General features: G+C 38.2%; 1 protein-coding gene across 2 annotated transcripts in view; it reads right to left on the bottom strand.

The window, feature by feature from the left end:
* Window positions 1-10,631: 10,631 nt before the first annotated feature.
* The window catches only part of MMRN1 (multimerin 1), a 51,217-nt gene continuing 40,921 nt past the window's right edge, over window positions 10,632-20,927 (bottom strand). Inside the window, exons 7-9 of one of the 2 annotated variants that reach the window (XR_006179068.1) lie at window positions 14,325-14,471; window positions 12,567-13,148; window positions 10,632-10,731 (exon numbers count right to left, since the gene is read on the bottom strand). Coding sequence is in view for 1 of the 2 variants with exons in the window: in XM_042872107.1 (XP_042728041.1) it covers window positions 12,727-13,148; window positions 14,325-14,471 (569 nt within the window). In the remaining variant the exon portion in view is untranslated. Of the gene's footprint in view, window positions 10,732-11,738; window positions 13,149-14,324; window positions 14,472-20,927 lie in introns of those variants that run through there. The other variant, XM_042872107.1, reaches the window with a different exon arrangement.

Here is a 20,927-nt window from a genome sequence, read left to right as displayed (position 1 = left end):
TTAAAGAAGTAACTACAGAAGAACTTGCAGAGTCATCTCTGTGGCTTTCTTCACCTCCCACTTCTACTGCTTCTTCTGCCCAGGCACACAGAACCTCTCCACCTAGAATGCCAGCGCAACTGGAGGGACCTCTCACCCTGTGAAAGTCAAGCACTGGGCAGCAATTGCCATATGCCTGCTCAAACATTTAGAGCTGATTGCCTAGTGTAGTGCCACTCCCTCTCTCTTTAGCCTTATTGATAGGGCAAAAGGAGTTAACTCCTATCTACAACCTCCTCATTACAACCCACAGTGTGGTGCCCTTAAGTAACACCTTTTTTGTGTAGGTCTAATTGGCCAATATACAGTAGCTTCTATTGGTTCCTTTGAATACTTACACTGCACACAGGGTGTGCGTGCATGTAATTTATCATGTCAAACTCATTTTTCTTCACACAGTACTGTTGCTGCCTTTCTTCTTCCAGAGACATATTATTCACTGTGAATTTCCTTTGTAATTAAGTGCTTTAGTCACTGTTCTGAGATCTGTAAACTGACAAAGGAAAAACTGAAATCACTCCTGCCTCAAATTGGTTTGCATTCAGCAGGGTTGCCTGCCATTTGCGTAGACCAGCAGATGTCAGCCTAAATTGAAAAATGAAAAAGAAATACTGTATCATAATGTTAGCGTCTCACATGCCAGATGGGAGTCTCACACAACATGGCAGGAGCAGTTAGCCAGCAGTGGTTAAAATTCTGTGTTGGAGAAAGTACGGTTACACAGCGTGCACCAAGAGCGTATTTTGATTATAGCATTTAATTGTATCACAGATCAATGATAGTTTAACTTATGAGGATTGATTTTGTTAATTCAAGCAGTTCAAAAGACACTGTTAAAGCTTCAGTTCATTCAACTGTATCTGACTTAAGCTTTGCTCATGATATTTGAAGATAAACGACTACGTATAAACTAATGCCTTCACCCCCTACTTGTATATTTATTTCAGCATCTGTCACTAACTGAGTTACATTGAAATGCAAAGCGTTAGTAAAACAGGTTGCAGCACTGAGCCTTGTATGCACAAAATCCAGTAACAAAAGAATCACAAGACTATTTGCACGTGCACACTGTGATCTTTCTGTCATTTTATTAGGGCTATAGCCTTGAATTTACTAAGAAGTAATTGAAGGAACAGGACAGTCATAAATGGTGTACTAAATAAATAAAAGGATGGAAAAACCTATTCATGACATGACTTACAGAAACCACTATTTATAAAGAACTAGCAGTACACAAATCTGACATCCTGCACAAACAAAGGTAATAGTAAGTTTCCGTAACTCACCCAGTACTTCTTCTTGAGCATCCAGATCATCAAGTCAGGATTTACGTGAAACCTCATTTACTCAAAATCAAAATGCCTATCCCCCTTTTTATGCCTTATTTTTCAGGTGCAGTATGTCAGCATTAGAAAAATCAGGCAAATAAAATCCCATAAAAAAAAAAAATCAAGCCTGAGGAATGCTTATGTTTACGATCTTAGTGACAATACAGTGCATTTTTGAACCCAGAGTATTCCTACATTACATATGAAAACAATTTCCAGAAACAAGTAAAATTAGACTAAAGAACTGGTTTGTTAGCTTTGATAAACTACTTTAAAAGAAAAGCACTCAGACCCATCTTGACTACACACTGATTCCGCACTGCTTCTCCAATTTCTTGCTTCATCTGATGAGATCAATCAGCCTTCACTTATACTGCCGGTAGCAAGACAAATCTTCATAGGATGCACCTTGTGTTGTGTGAATGTGTTAATACCCGCTTTGGCACCGCAGGTCCAGTTGCATACAAATGGGCTTGTATGACCAACCTTAGGTAATTGGCTCACATACTATATATATATAAATATATATTTTTTATGATTTCAGATTCCCCCATAGCTCAGAACCTCTTCATATAGCTGTGCCAAATGACCGTCTTTAAGGAGTGACCACTCCCAATGAGAGCTCTTACAACTGGCTTATAGAATGGAGCTCTTTATTGGAACAGCAAATTACAGATTCTTTTGAATTGCTGGTGATTAATACCTAGTCTGCAGAGCACGTGTTAACACCAACAATGTGAATAATACAGCCGAACACAAATGTGTTAAACTACAGGATAATTCTGTAGACATTCTTACATTTCTGAGGGGAAGCACTCAGTACAACCAAGAACGCAAATCTTACCCTTTAGGCATCCCTAACCAGGAGGAAGAGAGATTCAGCCTACCCACTGGTCCCAGAAGTCAACAATATCCTCCCCTCTTGTCTGCGAAGGTACCTTCCACAAAATTCCTTTTTTCAGCTACTTTTATACTATTTTCTTATTCTCAGGTAGAGCTTGAGTTACTCTAATCATACCTATCGTAGTTGCAATTGTTGCAACAGAAAACATAAAAGCTAATAAGCCAGAGTGACTATTGAACAGTTGGTCAGTTCCATAGCACTGAGAATTTCCCATCGCTGCAATCTCCTGACAGAGCCTGGGTGCTGAATGTCACACCTCGCTCCCCAGTGTGTGCTGCATCTCTTATAGTCATCGTACCAAGCTACCCTGGTGCTGCTAACAGACTAACACCTGCAGGTCGGATGTTGTTCAGGGAATTATCATGGAACAGACACCTTGCATATTCTTTGTACTCTATCCTGGAGATTTCTTCAATGCTTTTCTTCTTTTAAGAAAGTATCCTAACAAGTTATTTCCAACAATTACTTCACAATCCACCCATGAATACAGTCATTCAAGCTTCTCAATATTTAGAACGAGCTGGAAAGATCACACACAGTGTTATTTTGAGAATTAGAACTAAAACTCACTTGTCATGAAGTCATGGAAGAACGTTCTTATAAAAAGCAAAGAAAAGATGTGTTTTTCTATTGAAACACAGTAAATCAGAAAGGCTTTACCATGTGACAAGCATGAACTGTGTAGACGTGCTGGAAAAGCAAATAAATCATCTTTCCGTCAGCTAAGTGTCATATCACAGGAGAGTAGAAAATGGAAAGCTTTCCTAATACCTATTCTGATTCAACAGCACTGGTAAAAAAATGAAAACAGTATCAAATCTATCACGATTAATTCTGTGCTGTAACATTAGAGGAAATTCCTCTTCCCTCCATCCCCTGTCATACCAGCTCCTCTTGTCAGCTTTGGTTCATTTATTTGGAAATCAGTTGAACAGTGTCAACTCAGACCATAGCATGCTTTAGATGGTCTCTTGAGCTTTAGGAAAAAAGAAATTATGATACTGTTCACAATCATAGTGTTGCCAAAAACAAATTTTGGTGCATGAAGACACAAAAGCATACAAGGAAATAGCCTGCTAATTGCAAGTTCCATTGAGAGCAGCAATAACCAACAGGAATAAAAATCAAGATAGTGTCCAGACTACACTCATTTTGTTTATGTTTGTCCCTTATTCCTATAACATATCTTCCATAATTAAAGCCAGTGCATCCATAGCCAAGTGACTGTTGCTCCAGGGGTGTGTTTCAAACCAATAGAAGCTGCATCCAGGTCAACTATCAGCTCCTACCCAGGCCTACAACGTCGAGTCTCACCTGTCCCCTTGAATCAAGCAGCAGGACCCAGTGCACTGTCTTCTATACTTCCTTCGCTAGTTCATAAAATTCTTGTATTTAACTTAACAGATCGCTTCAGTGCTATGAAAAAAATCAAGCAGATAACAGAAATCCTTGCTAATTAATCTGTCTACGTCATTCTCTCTCCCCTAATTCCTTCCCCCCTCCCCCCCCCCCTCCAATTTTTGTTTTTTCTTAATCCTACTTTATTCTATGTCCTCCCTTATATTCTTCTCTGCTTTAGTACTGCATGCCACATACTGCTTTTCCTTTGTCCCTTGCTGTTTCTAGCTTTGGATATTCTTCTGTAACAGCACTGCAGCCTTCAGCTCAGAGCACATCTTCTCTTTCCCTCTGAGGGTTTTCCTTCATGCTCACTTTCTCTCCCTGGTAACATACTTAAATACATAAAGATGCATCTCACACCTCAGCTTTTATCATGTTTTATCTATGTATTTATTTCTTTGCTTCACAATCTCACATAGTTTCTCCTCCCTTCCCTCTTCCACTTTCCATTTCTGGTGACATTCCTTGGCTCAGATCCTGCTGTGCCACCACCTGTTGCAGAGCAGAAGCCAGGAGCCTCTGGGGGAACAGGGCTGTCATGTTCATCCATTTGGCACACATTGGCAGTGGTGGGCAGGTGGTGTCCAACCCAAGGCTGCACCAACACAACTATTTTGGGCTAGTAGAATGCTACAACTGTATAAGGTGTGCAGACCCCATGGGAGGTAGAAGTCAGAGAGCTGAAACAGAACCACATGGCAACCAGAGGAACATACGTGAACCCTTGACAGTAATTATACTCGTGACAGCACTCAAGATAAAAAATCTCATTGTTATCCTTAAGAATCAAGCTGTTTGCTTTACTCTTAGAAAAACATTTTTAAATAGCAATACTACAAAGGAAAGAGATACAAACAAAAAGAATGTTTTCCTTCCGATTTCTTTGTTTCCTTTTTATAAGTACTGAATTAATCCTTCTGTACAGCTACACAATGCAATAATAATCCAATTAGCAGCTGTAAATCCCAAACTCATTCCGTATGGTGGGATGAAAGGATCATGAGGGTACATGCACACTGAGTCTGCCAGTTTTGGAACTGGCAACATACAAATAAACAGGAGTGAACTTCCAAAGCAAAATTTAACTGTTTTCTCAAAGATTACAGCACTTCAGCAATCTGCATTAGTTTCACAGAGGAATTACATTTAGAGCTCCTCACAGAATACAGAGAAGCTTTGTGACTTCAAAACAAGCCATTCAGATCTGCAAGCTGTGAAGAGAAGTCAGGGTGTGAAAATGAGGGGATGCTCTAAAATCATCGCAACTGTATCCATGAAAACATTTTATCTATGTATTTGAGCAAAGCTTCTTTGAATTCTGAAGTGTTCAGCTTCAGATGTTCTGGAAACTCCAGAGGAATGCATAGATTTGAGTTAAGTTCTTAAAATACTGTGACAAATATTTCCACTCCAACTAGAAAATACCAGACATCAAAGTGATCCCACGAGGATAGAAAAACAGAATCAGTATTTTAAATTACTCTTCACAATCAATATGTATAAAACCAGACAAGATACCAGATTAGGGGCTCCTTCTCTACAATTACCACTACGTGTAGCTCTATTGAATTTAGTTTTTATCCTTAAAGACATCAAAGTCTTCCATTTACGTTTTCCTCTGGGTATTCACTGCACGTTCCTGATAAACTTTTTGGTTCCACATGAAGCCCACTGTCTAGAAACCTAGTATCCTTGGACAGGCCAGTCAGACAGAAACTGTGTGCAATTACCCTGTCATATAAAGAGACATACTTGTGAAAGAGGCAGGGAGGAGAAAGGGAGGAGAAAGCTGTTCAGGAACAGCCTTGATGGGAAGTTACCCTTGAGAAGTTTAATTCCTTAAAGCACGTATAGATAAACATACCGGGGGCCAACTAAAGCAGCATGCTCACAGACCAGATGATCCTGAGCAGGAGCACAGGAACACGATTACGTTCATAAAAATCCCATAAACAAATTAGATCAGATATCATGAAACTCACACTTGAAAACAGATTAGAGTTATACTGAGGTGATAGAAAAACATGCCATTCTAAAGCTAATTCTTTTCATGCTTCCTAGAGTAGAGAACTAACAAGATTTGGTCGTAGCCCTGGGTAACTGATAACTAAACCAGGGAGTCATCAGCATAACAATGACAGTGGAAGTTGTACCTGCTCCTGAAAGAAACGCAGAAACTCAGAGCATGGGTGTAAAAACCAAGCCCTCATGAAGATTCATAACGTATCTGCAGTGAACCAGCAAGAAAAATAAAGCAAGTTACAAGCACAGAACTAGTTGTCACTACAGAAGGTCTGGAGTACTGCAGAAGTATTGGGCAGTGCAGAGGTGAACTTCTCTGATCAATTCTGTGAGGTTGAAGAGACAAGTCCAACAGCATCAGCACTGGTAGGATGCTGTCCTCAGCATACATATGCACATGCCTTCTGCTATAGCTCTGCAAAGGACAGTCTTCATGCTGGGCAAAGATCAAAACAATAACAAAAATTTCTCATTAAAAGCATTACCTGGGAAGCTGCTTTGTAACCAAGCTGTTCTGTCAGCACTTTTGAAAATTGCATTGAGAAGAAAAGTAGCAAATTGGATGATGATGAAAGATTACTCTGACGCAGTCTTCTACTGCAGAACTTCATTATTTTACTGAACAGTTGAGAAGCAAGAGCCTTCCAATTTACAAAGGCAGCAGTATAACTAATTATAGGCAACACTTCATCCTGCAGCCTGTTATATACAACTGCACCAGATAGTTTCTGGGCAAGTTACTGAAATTCACTTCTTGGGGTCACACTTAAATAACAAACAGATATTGCTGTGTGCAACAGTCACACTGGTTTCAGGCAGTGGGGCTCATGATTGTATCTTACAGTGCTGTGAAAATGAAAAGGTACAAACACAACAGGAAACAAGCAAGAAGGCTTCACTTGAGCAGAAGTCTAGCTCTGAAGTTGTCAGTACTGTGAGGCAAATTGCTGGTACTTCAGCTTTTTATGTGCCCACTGTAAATGTTAATTTTCTTCTGTCAAGCATTTCAACTCTTTTCAGCAACCACTGCAGTGATGTACCTGCTGTGTACACATAGCTCTATGTAGCCCTAATCCATTAGATGGGAAGAGTTACACACACAGCTCATTATTTATTCACAGACAGTTCTCTTCACCTATTACCATAACCACAAAAGCTCAAGAATTTAAGAACATTCTCGTCACGACACTGGCACTGCTACTGCTCTCTATCCAAGAAGGGCATCCTCCTTCCCCCCTACAAGTTCAGTATAGCTGGTAGAATTGAAATGAGGAGTTGGCTTCGTAGCCTTCATCTTCCTCCAGTGTGTTGGGAAAAACTACTGAAACTGTGATTCAACTTTTAAAGCCTGTCTCAGCAGTTCACTGCAAAATCTAATGACAATACATTCTTAAACACGTATTTCCATAATAGTTATTCCCTACCTTAAATTCAATGGATCAATTCCCATCTTGATAAGAATTGAGATTTTCTCCCCAAGGTAGCTTAGAACCTTACTTGGAATCAAAGGAACCTGACATTGGCAAACTTGAAAAGAGCCTCATGGTTCATTTAACTATTATTTTTGTCTTATAAGCCAAAGGAAGATCAGTATGCACAGAGCTGTAAGTAAGCAGGAGTTATGGGCTCCTCCTTTTAATTTAAATCACAGTTTTGAGCTAAAAAAACAGTAAGTAACTGTAGGGAAAGACAATAGGAGATAACCAATTTTAATTTACTCAGAAAAGAATGATGGCTACAATCCCATTAATGAAAAAAAAAAAGAAATATTTACTTACACATGACAAGAATCTGAGCTTGTCAAATTCTCCCGAAAGAAGGAACTCCAAGTAAAGAACATTCCCTTGTGGCAGCCAGCCCTTAAATGACATTTGGGGATGGGAGGGACAAGGTTCCCTCCTTGTAAGGAGTCTAAGAAGTCAGATAGAGCTGAGGATAACTCTATTCATTTTTTAATTGCCTTTGTTCTTGATTTTGACACTAGGTAAGACGGAAGAGTAGGCACACTTAGGGAGTGCTCTTAGTGTCTTAGCACATTTAGTGTCATAAGTGTGGTTTCATCTGAGACAACCAAGTCTTCATGATGCTATACCTGTGTGGATGTGAGGTATAATGGTTTTCTTTAATGGATTTACAAACCATTCAAAAGGTTTCCAGTAATTATAAAGAATTACTGAGCACTTCAAATCATTTACATAGTATGCAACTTCTGCAGATCCAAACTGTAAGCTTTCTGGAAGCATTTGTCCACTATTTATAAACAGCTATGGTTTGTTCTGTTGGCAACTTGCTTTTGCTAAGATAAGGATTTTCAACAGCAACCTCCCCAATAAATAGGAACACTTCAGTTTGTTTACATAGAATACGTGAATGCAGAAGGCTGTTTTTCATTTAGCAACCACCACAGATTTAAGCAGGGCAGGGAAGTTCATTACAAGTCAGTGTGTTCACTGTAACATGTCTATAGCAACTTCAACAAGAAAGCAGCTTGATAATCAAGTTCTCTTTCTAAGCACTCTTGACTATATCTTGTCTTTTAAAGACAGTGTTTCATTAAATATCACTCTTGACAGCTCTCCTGCCATTCCTGTTCTCTTACAAAAAGGAGAATGACAGTTTTGCAAATAGCAAATGACTAGAACTAGACATTGAATGTACATTTTGAATGCAAAGCTGTGATAAATACTTGTATTTCTTACAGAACTCTGCTGAAAATATAATTACACCAAGATTTAATAAGCACAAACACTTCCACCATAACTCAAGAAATCTTCTCCTTTTGGTACCACTCAAACACAGCAACGGTAGTCTGGGCCTTGTGCTTTCTAGCAGTCAGCTGAGCATACAAAGAGGAATTTAGCAAATTAAAACTAAATGAAAACTGCAGACCTTGTTAACTCCATAATACATCTGACAACTTGAAAGGGTTAATGAAATCCACAGAGCTGCTAGCCTATCCGCAACCATTTTCTATTTCATTTGCTGATCTTTTCAATTTGTGTTTGCAGTTCAGTGTCATTTACAATGTTGAAGCAGTTGTTTCATCTTGATAACAAAAATGTGTAAATCTACAGTCTTTGGGGTACAATTTTTGTATACAGTTTGCTTGGAAATATCATAGAATTTCCCAGGTTGGATAAGACCTTAAAGATCATTGAGTTTGGGGAACCTAACTATACTACTCTAACAACCCTCCGCTAAATCACTTCTCTGATCATAACGTCCAAAAGGTTTTTAAACATATTCAGGGATGGTGACTCAACCACCTCCTTGCGGAGCCTATTCCAATGCTTAGCCATTCTTTTTGTAAATAAGTTTTTCCTGATACTCAACCTAAACCTCCCCTCGCACAACTTGCGACCATCTCCCCTCATATAAAGTGTCTTTTTGCATTTTATTTTTATAAACTTGTTTTGAGCTCATCTGCTCACATGCCCAAACACTATTGCTACAAAGATCTTCTTTTGCAACAGTCACAAAGCACTTATTATCCTACTCTCACTGATTTCAATGGGATTTAGCTGCAGCGTTGCTTCTAGTAGACAAGTTCATATCAATGCCTAAATTCAGAAATAAACATCTTTCTTTGCATTTGTTAAAAACATGGATGTTGTTATCCAAGAAAAAAACAACTGAACAAACATACCCCAGATGTATGGACAGAGAATAACAAAAGCACCAGGCAAACACATGTAAAAAGAGAAATGTGGCGTAAGCTGGAAAGAAGCTGAGCTTTGCTGTCTATTCAACTAGAAAAGGTACACAAGGAAAATAAACTGCTGATCTTAACAAGAATGCTAAGTATAGGAGCAGTTGGGGAATGTATTCAGTGATAACTTGGTATAGGCAAAGAAAAGATAATGCAGGCTCTGGAGTAAATTGGATGGGCTTGTCAAAGCCAAGCCAGACCAAATGTTGCCATGGTTATTGAGTCTCCCAAATAAAGAGAACACCTTTCACTATATAGTACAAAGTCTCAGGATAGCTTTGTGATCCCTTACTGGGTCTGTGAATAGTGATAAACATCCAGATTTGCAGCCTGTTGTTATTAGGGAATGTAAATCAGACAGCGAAAATGAAAGCAGCAGAGTGACAAAATGCCTCAGGAACCACCTTTCCTAGCTGATTCCTACAAAGTTCTCCTGGGTTTTTAGACTGATAGATTTAGAATTGTCTGCATAATGGGTAGGCTGATTCATCTTATTGATCCTCAGTTATTTTACAATATTATGAGCTTCTTTATTCCAAGCATACAAGTTTCAGGGCCACAGGCCCACAAATAAGCCTCAGCAGCCAATGCAAACCTACATTCCTAGTACAGAATATTATTTTTTTCAAAACAAAGCCAAGAACATTTAATTTTAGTACATCTGAAGAAATATTTTTGTGGTTTACTGCACAGTATGAAAAAGTATTATGTATATTTATTACATTTCTAAAAGATTATTTCTTCTGTGATTTAAATAATACAATGAACATAAATTTCAGTATTATTTTGAATTAGGGAAATGATTTTCCTGTGTTGCATCTACAGATGCAGCTTTAAATAGAGTTTTTACTCTACCAATAAGGAATTAGGAGTTCCATAAGGAAACAAAGCAGCAACAACAATAACAACAGCAAAAGAGGAAGAAAAAGCAATAAAATAGCCTAGAAATTTTCTGGTTATCAGTGAAAAAGAGTGGAAAGGAGCAAGCCTGTGCCATATAGTGGTAAGGGCAGCAAGGGCAAAGAAAGTCAAGTTAAAATAGACATACAGTCTCTGCTGGGTCATTTGAATTTCATCTACAGAGTAATTTTCACGCCACTTAGCCATAGCCACAGCAGGAATAAAGAAGACTAAACACATTAAAATGACAAAATCATACAAGGGGGGATTTTAGCACGCGGTCATTAAGGTTGATAAAATTCAATGATACGGTAGGCTGAGTTAGTGTTCTATCAAGGACTTTGAGTGTTTACGTAAAAATACAGTATTCAACAGTAGAAAGATCTGTAGCATACTCATCCAAGCATCGTGTTATATCAAGAATCCACCTGCCAAAAAAAATGAAAGAACTTAAGGCTTAAAAAACATCCGAAACAAAAATGCAAGAAACAGAAAAACATTCCAACCTGTTAGTGAAATTTGCAGTTAGAATAGTAGTTTTGTTTATTTCAGACCCTTTGGGAAAAAATAGGATGTTTTTGAGTACTTACATGCTGCAAGATCCATTAACAAGGAATTAGTGGATTTAGGTTTTCAGAAAAATGGGCTTTAATATAACATCATCTCCCTTGAAATCACAGTAAGCCTTTGAGAACAGAAAAAGAGCCTTGGACATGTAACCAACTGGCTGGTTGCAGCAAAAAAATGATAAGAGGCTTTCTTTTGGATCACTGTGCTCAGGAACAAGAAAAAAAAAATGCAACGGGACAGCTTGGCTTGCAGTATGCAGCATGTATTTCCCTAGGTCAAACGTGATTCCTATTCCATAGCAGGAAAAACCCAAGATTAGAGAAGACGGTGAGACCACTTAATGCCCTCCCTCGTGTTTTCCAGCATTTAAGAGAAGCCTTAATTTTGAAGAAAGACTGCAGAAAACTCTGATCACATCTGCTGTTACAGTACACTTTGAACAACTTCCCAAGAAATTAAGCAACCTTGCAGCTCAGCTTAAGTCAAACCCCAGGCAACAGGCTGGGCTCCAGCAGGATCACAGGAGGAATACTGATTCTCTTAGCATTAAGTATGAAGACTGGACCTACCATTTAGAGGTTAAACTACTTAATAAATTCAGTGCGCAAGAGAGAGAAAGAGAGGATGAACTACATCAGTTCAGAACAACAGTATCTGGTGCTCACTGTGAAGAAATAACTTCCACTTCATTGTAAGATTTTTACCGGCATACACTTCCCAGTTTGCATATATTAGGGGTAGTATTTTCTGGAATAAGTATGTAAAAAAAAAAAACATCAGTTGTCTTTTATTCAGTTATGTTCAAACTGCTCCCCTTTGAGGCAATGGGCAATGTGACACATGATTTACACAGGCAGTCATAGTATAGAGTTAAAATACTTTAATTGGTTTGGTACTCAGTAATCACAGTTGAGATTATGCAGACTGAAGTTCATAATTCATTTCATCCTCCCTTCGTCATCAGTGAATATAAAGCAGAAACAAGCAAGTATCAGTGATTTATAGAGTTCAAACTTAGAAAGAACAGCTATGGTTATCTCATTTAGCCTTGTGTACTATAGGCTAAATACACACCAACACGTGCATAAAGCCTCTATAACAATGATTCCTCAAAAAGACGCCTCCTAAGGAAATCCAGCTGTGATTTAAATGCATTAAACATGAGTAAGTCTCCACCAAGTCCAGTGTAATGTTTTTCCTATGACTAATGATATTCAACACTAAAAATGACCACCTTATTTCTGATTTGAGCACATAAACTCATAGATTCTTTTTCTGCAATAAAAAAAAAATATGTTTCTTGTCATAATGGTTTTGTGTCAAATTTTGAATCAATTGATTGCTGATATATCAGGGTACCTGGTGGATAATATCAAGCAAACTGAGAAAAACATTTCTTTTCTGCAAAAAATCTGTACATGACTACCCTTTGGTACAATGAGCTAAGTAGCAATACATCATTCAAATCATCAAAATCTATCCAGCTCCTTTGGTGCGCAATCACTTTGTAAAGTAGTAACCAAAAGAAGCTCTGATAGTTCTTGAGAACTGATTCTCAGCTTCCTTGTCTATTTATCCAGTGGCAATACAGGACAGTTAGATCTGTGCTTCTGACTCGTGTTTACAAAAGGAGGATGCTTATTTTTCCTATGCTCACAACCTATGGACTCTCTTTGTAGCATGCTCAAGTTACCTGGAGAATTCAGCGCAGTAGACACTTGAAATGCCAATGCCATTTCCTTAGTTACTTTCAAAAACGTATTGCTGTGAAAGAAATGAAATATTTAAAAGCAAAGATAAATGTATATGCCAGGTGCTTCATTTGATGGTGAATGTTTACATTTATGAGAGATTTAGGTACGATACAATAAGTAACCACTAAATGTAGTGACCGGTGGGTACTTGGCTGGTATAGAACCCGTTGCCAGTCTGAGCCAGACTTCTTGACCATAATTTAACTCCAATAACGCATTTCCAGCAATTACTCTGTCATTGTATTTGTTACTATTAATATTTTCAGCCTGGAAACTGAGTTTGTCTGTTCCATCAACAACCAAATATCCAGAAGCATGGGGACTAAATGATTCAATGATATACTCAAAAACATACACCCCAAGATATGGAACATGGAACTTCCCAGTTGCTGGGGCAAATGAAGCTCCATAGTTGACATCTAGATTGTTAAATCTGATGGGTCCTGGAGTCGTCATCCCATACGTATGAGAGGCAAAAAAGGCCACCATAGGTGCATATCTGTATGATCCCTTTGAAAAATCTGGAAAGGAATAAAGAACAGTTTCAAACAAAGCCCTTCGTATTCCTCTCCCATTCCTCCTTTTATATTATAGAAAGGTAACTTGGGTCAGCCAGAAATCACAACTTACTGGCTCAAGTGACTAATTAAGTTCTAACATTAAGTTCTACTAATTAAGACTAATTAAGTTCTAACATTAAGTTCTACTTAAGCACAGCATTTGTGCTATATAAACCATAATTTTTCTCACAATTAGTGCTATGTGCAACCAAAAAAAGAAGATTTTTAAAAACAGCAAGTTAACGTTGTGATTGCATATACTAAGTTACCATTTAGAGAGCTGCTATTGTTTCTCTTATTTCTTCCCTCTACTCCCAACTTATTCCCTTCCCCAGGATCTCTTCCATTGTTCATCTGTATGTGCTGAAGCCAAGAATTTTCCCCGCAAATCTTAGACAAACAGTGAAGAAATTTGGCACTCCTGATGTTAAATGAGGTAGTAAAAAATGTATGTTTTCTCTTCCAGCTGAGCATGCACACTATGATACCATGCCAGTGTAAAAATGATTTTATTCCCTATTTATATGTTGTTATGACTGACAATCAGCCAAACAGCTACAAAAAGATGCATTAAATTTGCACTCCATGTGGCTTGTGTGTAAATTATTTATTTGCTTTCTAGGCTTAATAAGCACAATTTCTAATTTGAAAAATTTTTAAAGGCTGTATGGCTTGCTAGTGAAAACCAGAGGTATGTCTAAAAGGACTCCTTGAGGCTGTAATCTCATATATTATGGTATAGATATATTATGGTAGCTAACAGTATTTATAGGGTAGTGCTAAAGCTGGTATTCCCAAATGACCCAATTTCACTTCCCCCTCAGCTATAGCATACCATCCCTCAGCAGCCTACAGCAGAAGTCACCAGGGAGATTTCCAGCTATTATAACAGGTGCCAACCCAATTTAATCCCACTGGCCTGTCATACTAAAAAAAAAAAAAAAGAAAAGGAGAAAAAGGAGATCATGAGTTACCCACAGGGATTGATGACTTCAACACCAAAACACAGGACACTACTACCTGATTTGATACTCATTAAAGTGAATTGTGAGACCTTTGACCAGCAAACGTGTTCTAATTAGACCTTGGGGCACAGGCCCACGCTGCTAACATTGTGCTATCCAATTCTTTACTTGCCGATGCTCAGAGAGTCATCATTCACCAGCTTGGTACTGCAACTGATTCCTCCAAAGGGGTGGCGACAAGCACAAACAAAACTCTGTCTGTCATTGATACAGGTTCCTCCATTCTGGCATGGGGAGCTGACACAAGCTGAATACTGCCCTGTGATAGAGAGGGAGAAAAACCAACAACTTCAAGTTGCAATGATATGCACATATCCAAACAGTCGTTATAGTAATATTGCCCAAAGTTTTCAGTATTCCGGGAAGCCTCTTAAGCAATTCAGAAAACCAGCAGCATTACTCCCAAACGTTCTGTGTGTCAAGGCCAATTTCAGATCCTCTCCAAGTAATATAGTAGCCTATCTCTTTTCTTGAACATAACATATCCTCAGCTAGTTTCAAAATTATTCAGAAATACCTAGAAAACCTGAGTTCTTGTCTCAGGAATTTGGGTACAAGTAGTAAGATAATGGTATTACAAAACCTTTGACTTGACACTCATAAGAACCATTAAAAAGCTGAAATAACTAAACAGCCGTGATTGTATAGTTCAAGACATTTCTATGAAGAAATAAGAGTCTTTGTTCATTTCTTCCCTCCCTTTCTCCTGACATACCTCCCCAGAATAAAAATTTAAGGCTAAAAAAGCCAGATTATTGCCAAGCTTTAGCAGATGTTTCTTTCACTGTTCCCAACACCAGCCTTTCTATAACAATTTAAGGCAAGGTAGACCTACAGATGGTCCTCAAGACGTATTTGGTTTGGTGGATTCTCATTCCCATAAGGATCGGGGGTACTGAGAATCCACCCTCCCTGACACAGAAAGCACAGAGCACCCAACACCAGTAGCTCACAATGACAGCTGAATTTCTGTGGTGACCACCATACAGCTGGTTCAGCCCTCTTCCTTTCTCACTGAGTTCTACTTTTAATCTCAGACACAAAAGCAAAGACAAATGAAAATCAGCAGATTATGATCATGTGATTTAAGAAATAGGCTGGACAAGCTAATTAATCTCTGCTAAGATTGGAAATGTGCTGAAAGGCTTGGAGCTGACAACACTGCACAAACAGGAAAACTTGGAAGAGGCAGTGCTGATCTATTCCATTTTATTTCCTTCTTTTGATGAGGAAAATAATTGTTTTCCTGTTGCTTCAGAGGGATCTGTGCTTTGGTTTGGTTTCACTAGTGCAAGCACAGAAAGCTGCTCTTCTAAGACAGAGTCAACTTCAACAGATCAAAAAACAAATTTCGTATTTCTTGTGTTGACAATGTACTGTCTGGTTTATGATATTATTCACCCTAGTGTGTCAGAATCACCAGCTCGTGGAGATGAAAGTTTCTAAATACTATCCAGACTACTTCAGGTACTTGTCCTTTGTCCATAAATAATCTCTGTTCTATTTCCAAATATACACCAACGTTGCTGTAAAAGTTCAATATCACAAGCAACGCAAATTACACCTAACAGGTGATTCTGCAGTACACCCACACTGAAGATGGCCTTCCTCTCTTCATATGTATGAGCTCACCAAATCATATCCTCTCAAAACTGAGAAACAAGTAACTCCAGTGCTTCTGAATTACTAGGCAGTAATTATTGAGTGGTATATGGTTTTTTCATAGCAGTTCGGGAGAACAACATTCTGGCTATATTAAATATTAAAAATTTCCATGGAAAACGTAATATGAAACACCCCTAAAGACATGTCTTTCTTCTCCTCTGTTGTTGCCAAATGAAAGTCATGTGCTTTATAAAATGGTATTTTCTTTGACAGAAACTACCACCACCACAGTTTTAGAAAGAGCTCCGACTCCACAAAGTCCTGTTATAAACCTGGACTGCTGGATGAGAGCTCAAAAATCTTTTCACAGAAGTATTAAACTACATCTTCACACACAGATATTTCAGTAATGCCTATAGTTATCTTTAGATTCCCATCCAGAGAAAACAATTACAACAACCAGCTTCCGTGAGAAATTTTAGTTCAGTGAACAGAATGCTAAATCACACTCTGTAGTGCCACTTGAATTTGCACTGACAGAGCATACAAAGTAAAAACACAGCAGTAATTCTTTTCAACAAAAAAAATGATGTCCATGTCGTAATTGCGCAATTTAGGTCTGTCATTACTGGGGTCACAGCACAGGCAACTGGACATGAGGAAATTATGTTTTTCTTCCCAGATAGCAGTTCTGCTACAGACTTAATTGAAGTTATTTTTCACTCGTATTTACCAAGCATCCTCAGCAGCTTAGATACTGCATGAAAGTAAAACAGGATAGGAAGAAAAATAGCTGATTGTGCTATCATACTCCAGAAATACACAGCAGCCAGCCTGTTAATTGGCATGAATTATAAACAAAGCATGTATAGGCCAGTCTGAAAGTAATGCCTCCTATTTATTACCATGGAAACTACAATAGATTAAAAAAGCATATTAACTCTCTTTGATAAATTCTTACCTACAGAACACTATTTCAGCATAGTCACCACCATTAGGTATGCACTTTTGTAGCAATGAACATGCCTGCATGCCTTTCTCATGAAAATCTACAGCAGTGCTGAAATGCACCACCCACCACCTCATCTCTGCTGTTCTCCTTTCTCTTCACTATTTTGTCAGACTGCCCCTCTGCTGCCATCCATCACACAGCAACAACATGTAATGGGATATTGGTGTGAAGATTCAGCCTCTACTGCCATACCACCAACATCCACTTCTGACATCATGGACCTACATAACGAAAGGGATGCCATCACTTTTGGAGCAACCCTGATATAGCCAAGAAACAGGAAAAAGACCACACAAAAGGAAACAATAATAAGACTGAGAACAACATTTTACCAGCCCATGGAGAAACAACTTAGCCTGCATTTAACCTTGGAGTTGAACTAAATTCTGACATAGTATTAAATTGTCCTTCATGAAGCAGTGTTGCTTAAAAACATCTGAGATGGACACTCCAGATTCTAGAAGCTAAAAAAAAAGCTGTGAGGAAGCTTGAGCCAATTAGGATTTTTAGAATAGGAGGCCAATGAACAAGCTACCTATGCAATTTCCACGTTCATTGTTCATTGCCAAGTTTGCTATGGACAATACGCTTTTGCTACCATTTCTGGTTGATGCTGCTCTTCTCCACTTCTTTTTCTTTTTGTTCCTTTCTGAGGTACTGTGCCCATTTTACAGATGTTCTCCGGTTAGGATAAAAATGTTGAGAGGTTCATATTAGACAATATAGTTGAAGATCTTTTCCTATCTTATCTTTCACAAGTCAGTAGTGTATATGAGGAAAAAGAAACACTTTATAAGTTAAATGGAAAAACTTGAATTGCAACTACTAATAGCAAAAGACAAAGGAAATGCAGTTGCTGTTTCCACTCAATACAGCACGAGTGAGGATAGCTGGTTAATGCTGAGTTTTTTCTACTCTTTGGAAAGGGCAAGCAGCCAGAAAGTCTTTTGGGAAATAGGCTGCCAATGCTGTATAAATAAGTATTAAAAAAAAAAATAAATGAAGCTTTGCCAATATCTACTGCAATATTGTTTAGAAGCAAATAGAATACCCAGCAATTTAATGGCCTCCTTATAGAAAAATGTGATGCCAGGGGCTCAATCTGAAAATGTCTGAAAAGGAAGTGACTTCCCAGTGTTTTGTTTCCAGAATCATGTCACTGGAAGCCCTAAGAGACTGGAAGAGCTGAGAAATCCACTAAAGCACTGCGACTGCACAGGGTCTGACCAGATGTCAGTCTACAGTTACTCATCACAGCTAGCTTAGTGCTCTCAATTTGACAGTGATAAAAACATTGAGCATCCTAGTTAGCGTGGATGCAAGGAGTGCCAAAGCTGCCAAAGAAGGGCTACCCACTGGATCTAGGGTGACAACAGGGCTAGGGCACCTCCTAGAGAGGTGACAAGCAAAGCGAGACAAGTTGCTCACAGAAACCAGGGCCAGCCACAGCCAAGCAAGCCCCCAAGAAGACCTGAGAATCACAGAATAACTGAGGTTGGAAAATACCTTAAAGATCATTGAGTTCAACCACAACCTAACCATACTACCCCAACTCTAAAAACACTCCACTCAATCACGCCCCTGAACATCACATCCAAACGGTTTTCCTGGCCTGAGAAGAAGCAGGGCTCTCAAAAACATGGGCAGGGATGCTGTTTGGGGATAGGTCAGGCTGCTAAAGGCAGCCAAGCTATTAGTGACCTCAGGTCCTTGGAAGAGAATTCAGGGGCAAATGCTGTGTGGGTATCTGTGATTCTAAAAAATGAAACAACAACTCGCCTCACACCACTCTTTGGCAAAAACCAAGGATAGGAGGCCCTTTGCCACTCTGCAGCTCTGCTCTCAGATTTAGGATGGAGGCACACTGTCAAGACTGATCTGAATGACTTGGACTGACAACTCTGACAACTTTGTTGAGGTGATTCGTTGTTAGTAAGACGCATCTAATGCTTCCATATGTCTTTCAGCACTATTCAGTTTTCAAGAGTACTAAACACAACAAAGCTGTTTCACGTACTTGTTAATCTAAAGAGTAAAAAAGCAAAATGGAAGCATATGCCACAAAACTGAACTATAACAATCATCATACTCATACAATTAAAACATAAGATACAAAACACTTAAATGGGATAACTTAATTGCAGGATATAAACGGAAGGGAAGCCTGCATTTCTTTTAGGAGTCAGAAATGGTGTGCAACTAAAATCTGACAAAGTAAGAAACATTTTGCACATTTTCAACTGCAAGCTTTCTGACTTCACCTTCAGTTCCAGCGTGCAATTCCTAAAACAAAGTATAGTCACTGAAAGTTATTATCCATTGTTTCAGTACAGAAGGTTGCCTTGCTTTGCTAAGATTGTGTCAAAACTGAGAGGAAATAAAAAGTGGCTTTTTTTTTTTATTAGACCACTATCTTAAACTCCTTTGGTACTTCATTCTCCAGGGTACTCAGAGCATTGATTCTGGTTATTCCTATGTGAAAGTATTATGATGGAAAGCTCAGAAATAAGATAAATGGAAGGTGATAATGGAAAGAAACAACCTTAATCATACAACCATGCACTGTTTAAAATACATTGACATAATAATTTATATAATACACTCACACTCTCAGTTATTCATGTTTATGTGAGGATGCAATAATCTGAATAAAGGACAACCACAACTAACACATGCCTCTCAAGAGCACATTTACCTCTGAAAAATCTCAATAGGCCCTAGATTCTCTACAGAACAGAATCAACGGGCAATGGACAAATGAGAACTGAGATACACTGCCCTTGTTTTGCATCATGCCCTTCTATAGTAGAACGGTGTTTGGAAAGTAAACCTAAATGTAATTATATCAAAACAATGAAGATTTCACGGGGTATTTTTTCCTTCAAAGGAATGCATCACCCTCATGTTAGCTACTTGAAGCTGTCTTAAGACATTCCTTTTTTATTAACCCAAAGAGCCATTACATTTATTGTCAGATAAAGAGTTGGATTTTCTATTCTCTGTATACACATACACCAGCTTCTACCTGATGAGACCTGCTCTTTTATTCAATCCACAACATGAGAAGTCTCCAAAACTGCACGTACCTACCTACGTAATACAAATTCACATTGTTTCTACTTGAGTTTAAATAGATTGCTGTAGAAAACGTTACCTCAGGGTCAAATCCTGCACACAATAATGCCAATGAAAAACTGCATTCTGTTCAAGGAGGACCAAATATTGAACACACTTGAATCAATGAGAATTATCATTCACATCTGTATTGTATATAAAATGATTCCAATCTCTGTGAATTAAAAAGATGGTCTAAGAAGTAATGCGTACTGTAATTAGTTACTGAATCTTAAGGTTGGTCTCCTGAAACTTGAGAGAAAAAGTTTTACTAGAGAAGTAAAAATCTATCAAAGTAGAAAATGAATACTTGTCAACTGAGATAATAGTGTTACTTCTTAAGTTTTCATGAACATAATGTATGACTTTGCAAAGAAAAAAAAAAAAACACCTAAGTGAGTTCATTACTTCTGGAAAACTGCAAAACCTCTACGTTATGAAGACCTTGTTTAAAAATAGGTTATTAGTTTACCTGCAAAGATCTGTACTTCCTGTAAGAGTGAGAACATAGTCAACATTAACAAATATGCTACTTGTTAAAATTCATCATGAGGTAAATAACTAGGAAAGACATGAATTCTATAAAATGCAATAAAGCAGAGAGCAGGTGGCAACTTGCTGTGCTTCAGGCAGGTAGCACTAATGACAGTTTCCACCAATGTAAGACTCAGAAGGGATCAAAAGACACCAGCTTTTATTCTCCCTGTTTTAATTGTGATCAAGTGTTTTATATTTCCATCCAGTGCTGCAGCAAAAACAGACAGAAAACATACAAACACATATTCTTTTAAATACATATATATAAAAATATATACATTATACATATATTCTATATCTATATATATATAGATATAAATCAAAAATAATTGCTGTTTCCAAAGTCAAAATAATCAAGTTTTGTTGCAAGAGTGTTTTTTTCAGTGTGCCCTCCCTGAAAAGACAACCAAGGAGTTAATTCCTTCAGCGTGGATGGATTTCAGAATG

This window comes from Lagopus leucura, unplaced genomic scaffold (genome assembly GCF_019238085.1).
Source record: "Lagopus leucura isolate 7727_CA_CO unplaced genomic scaffold, USGS_WTPT01 Super-Scaffold_100004, whole genome shotgun sequence".
NCBI classification, from domain to species: domain Eukaryota; kingdom Metazoa; phylum Chordata; class Aves; order Galliformes; family Phasianidae; genus Lagopus; species Lagopus leucura.
This window is presented reverse-complemented; position numbering and strand designations above follow the sequence as displayed.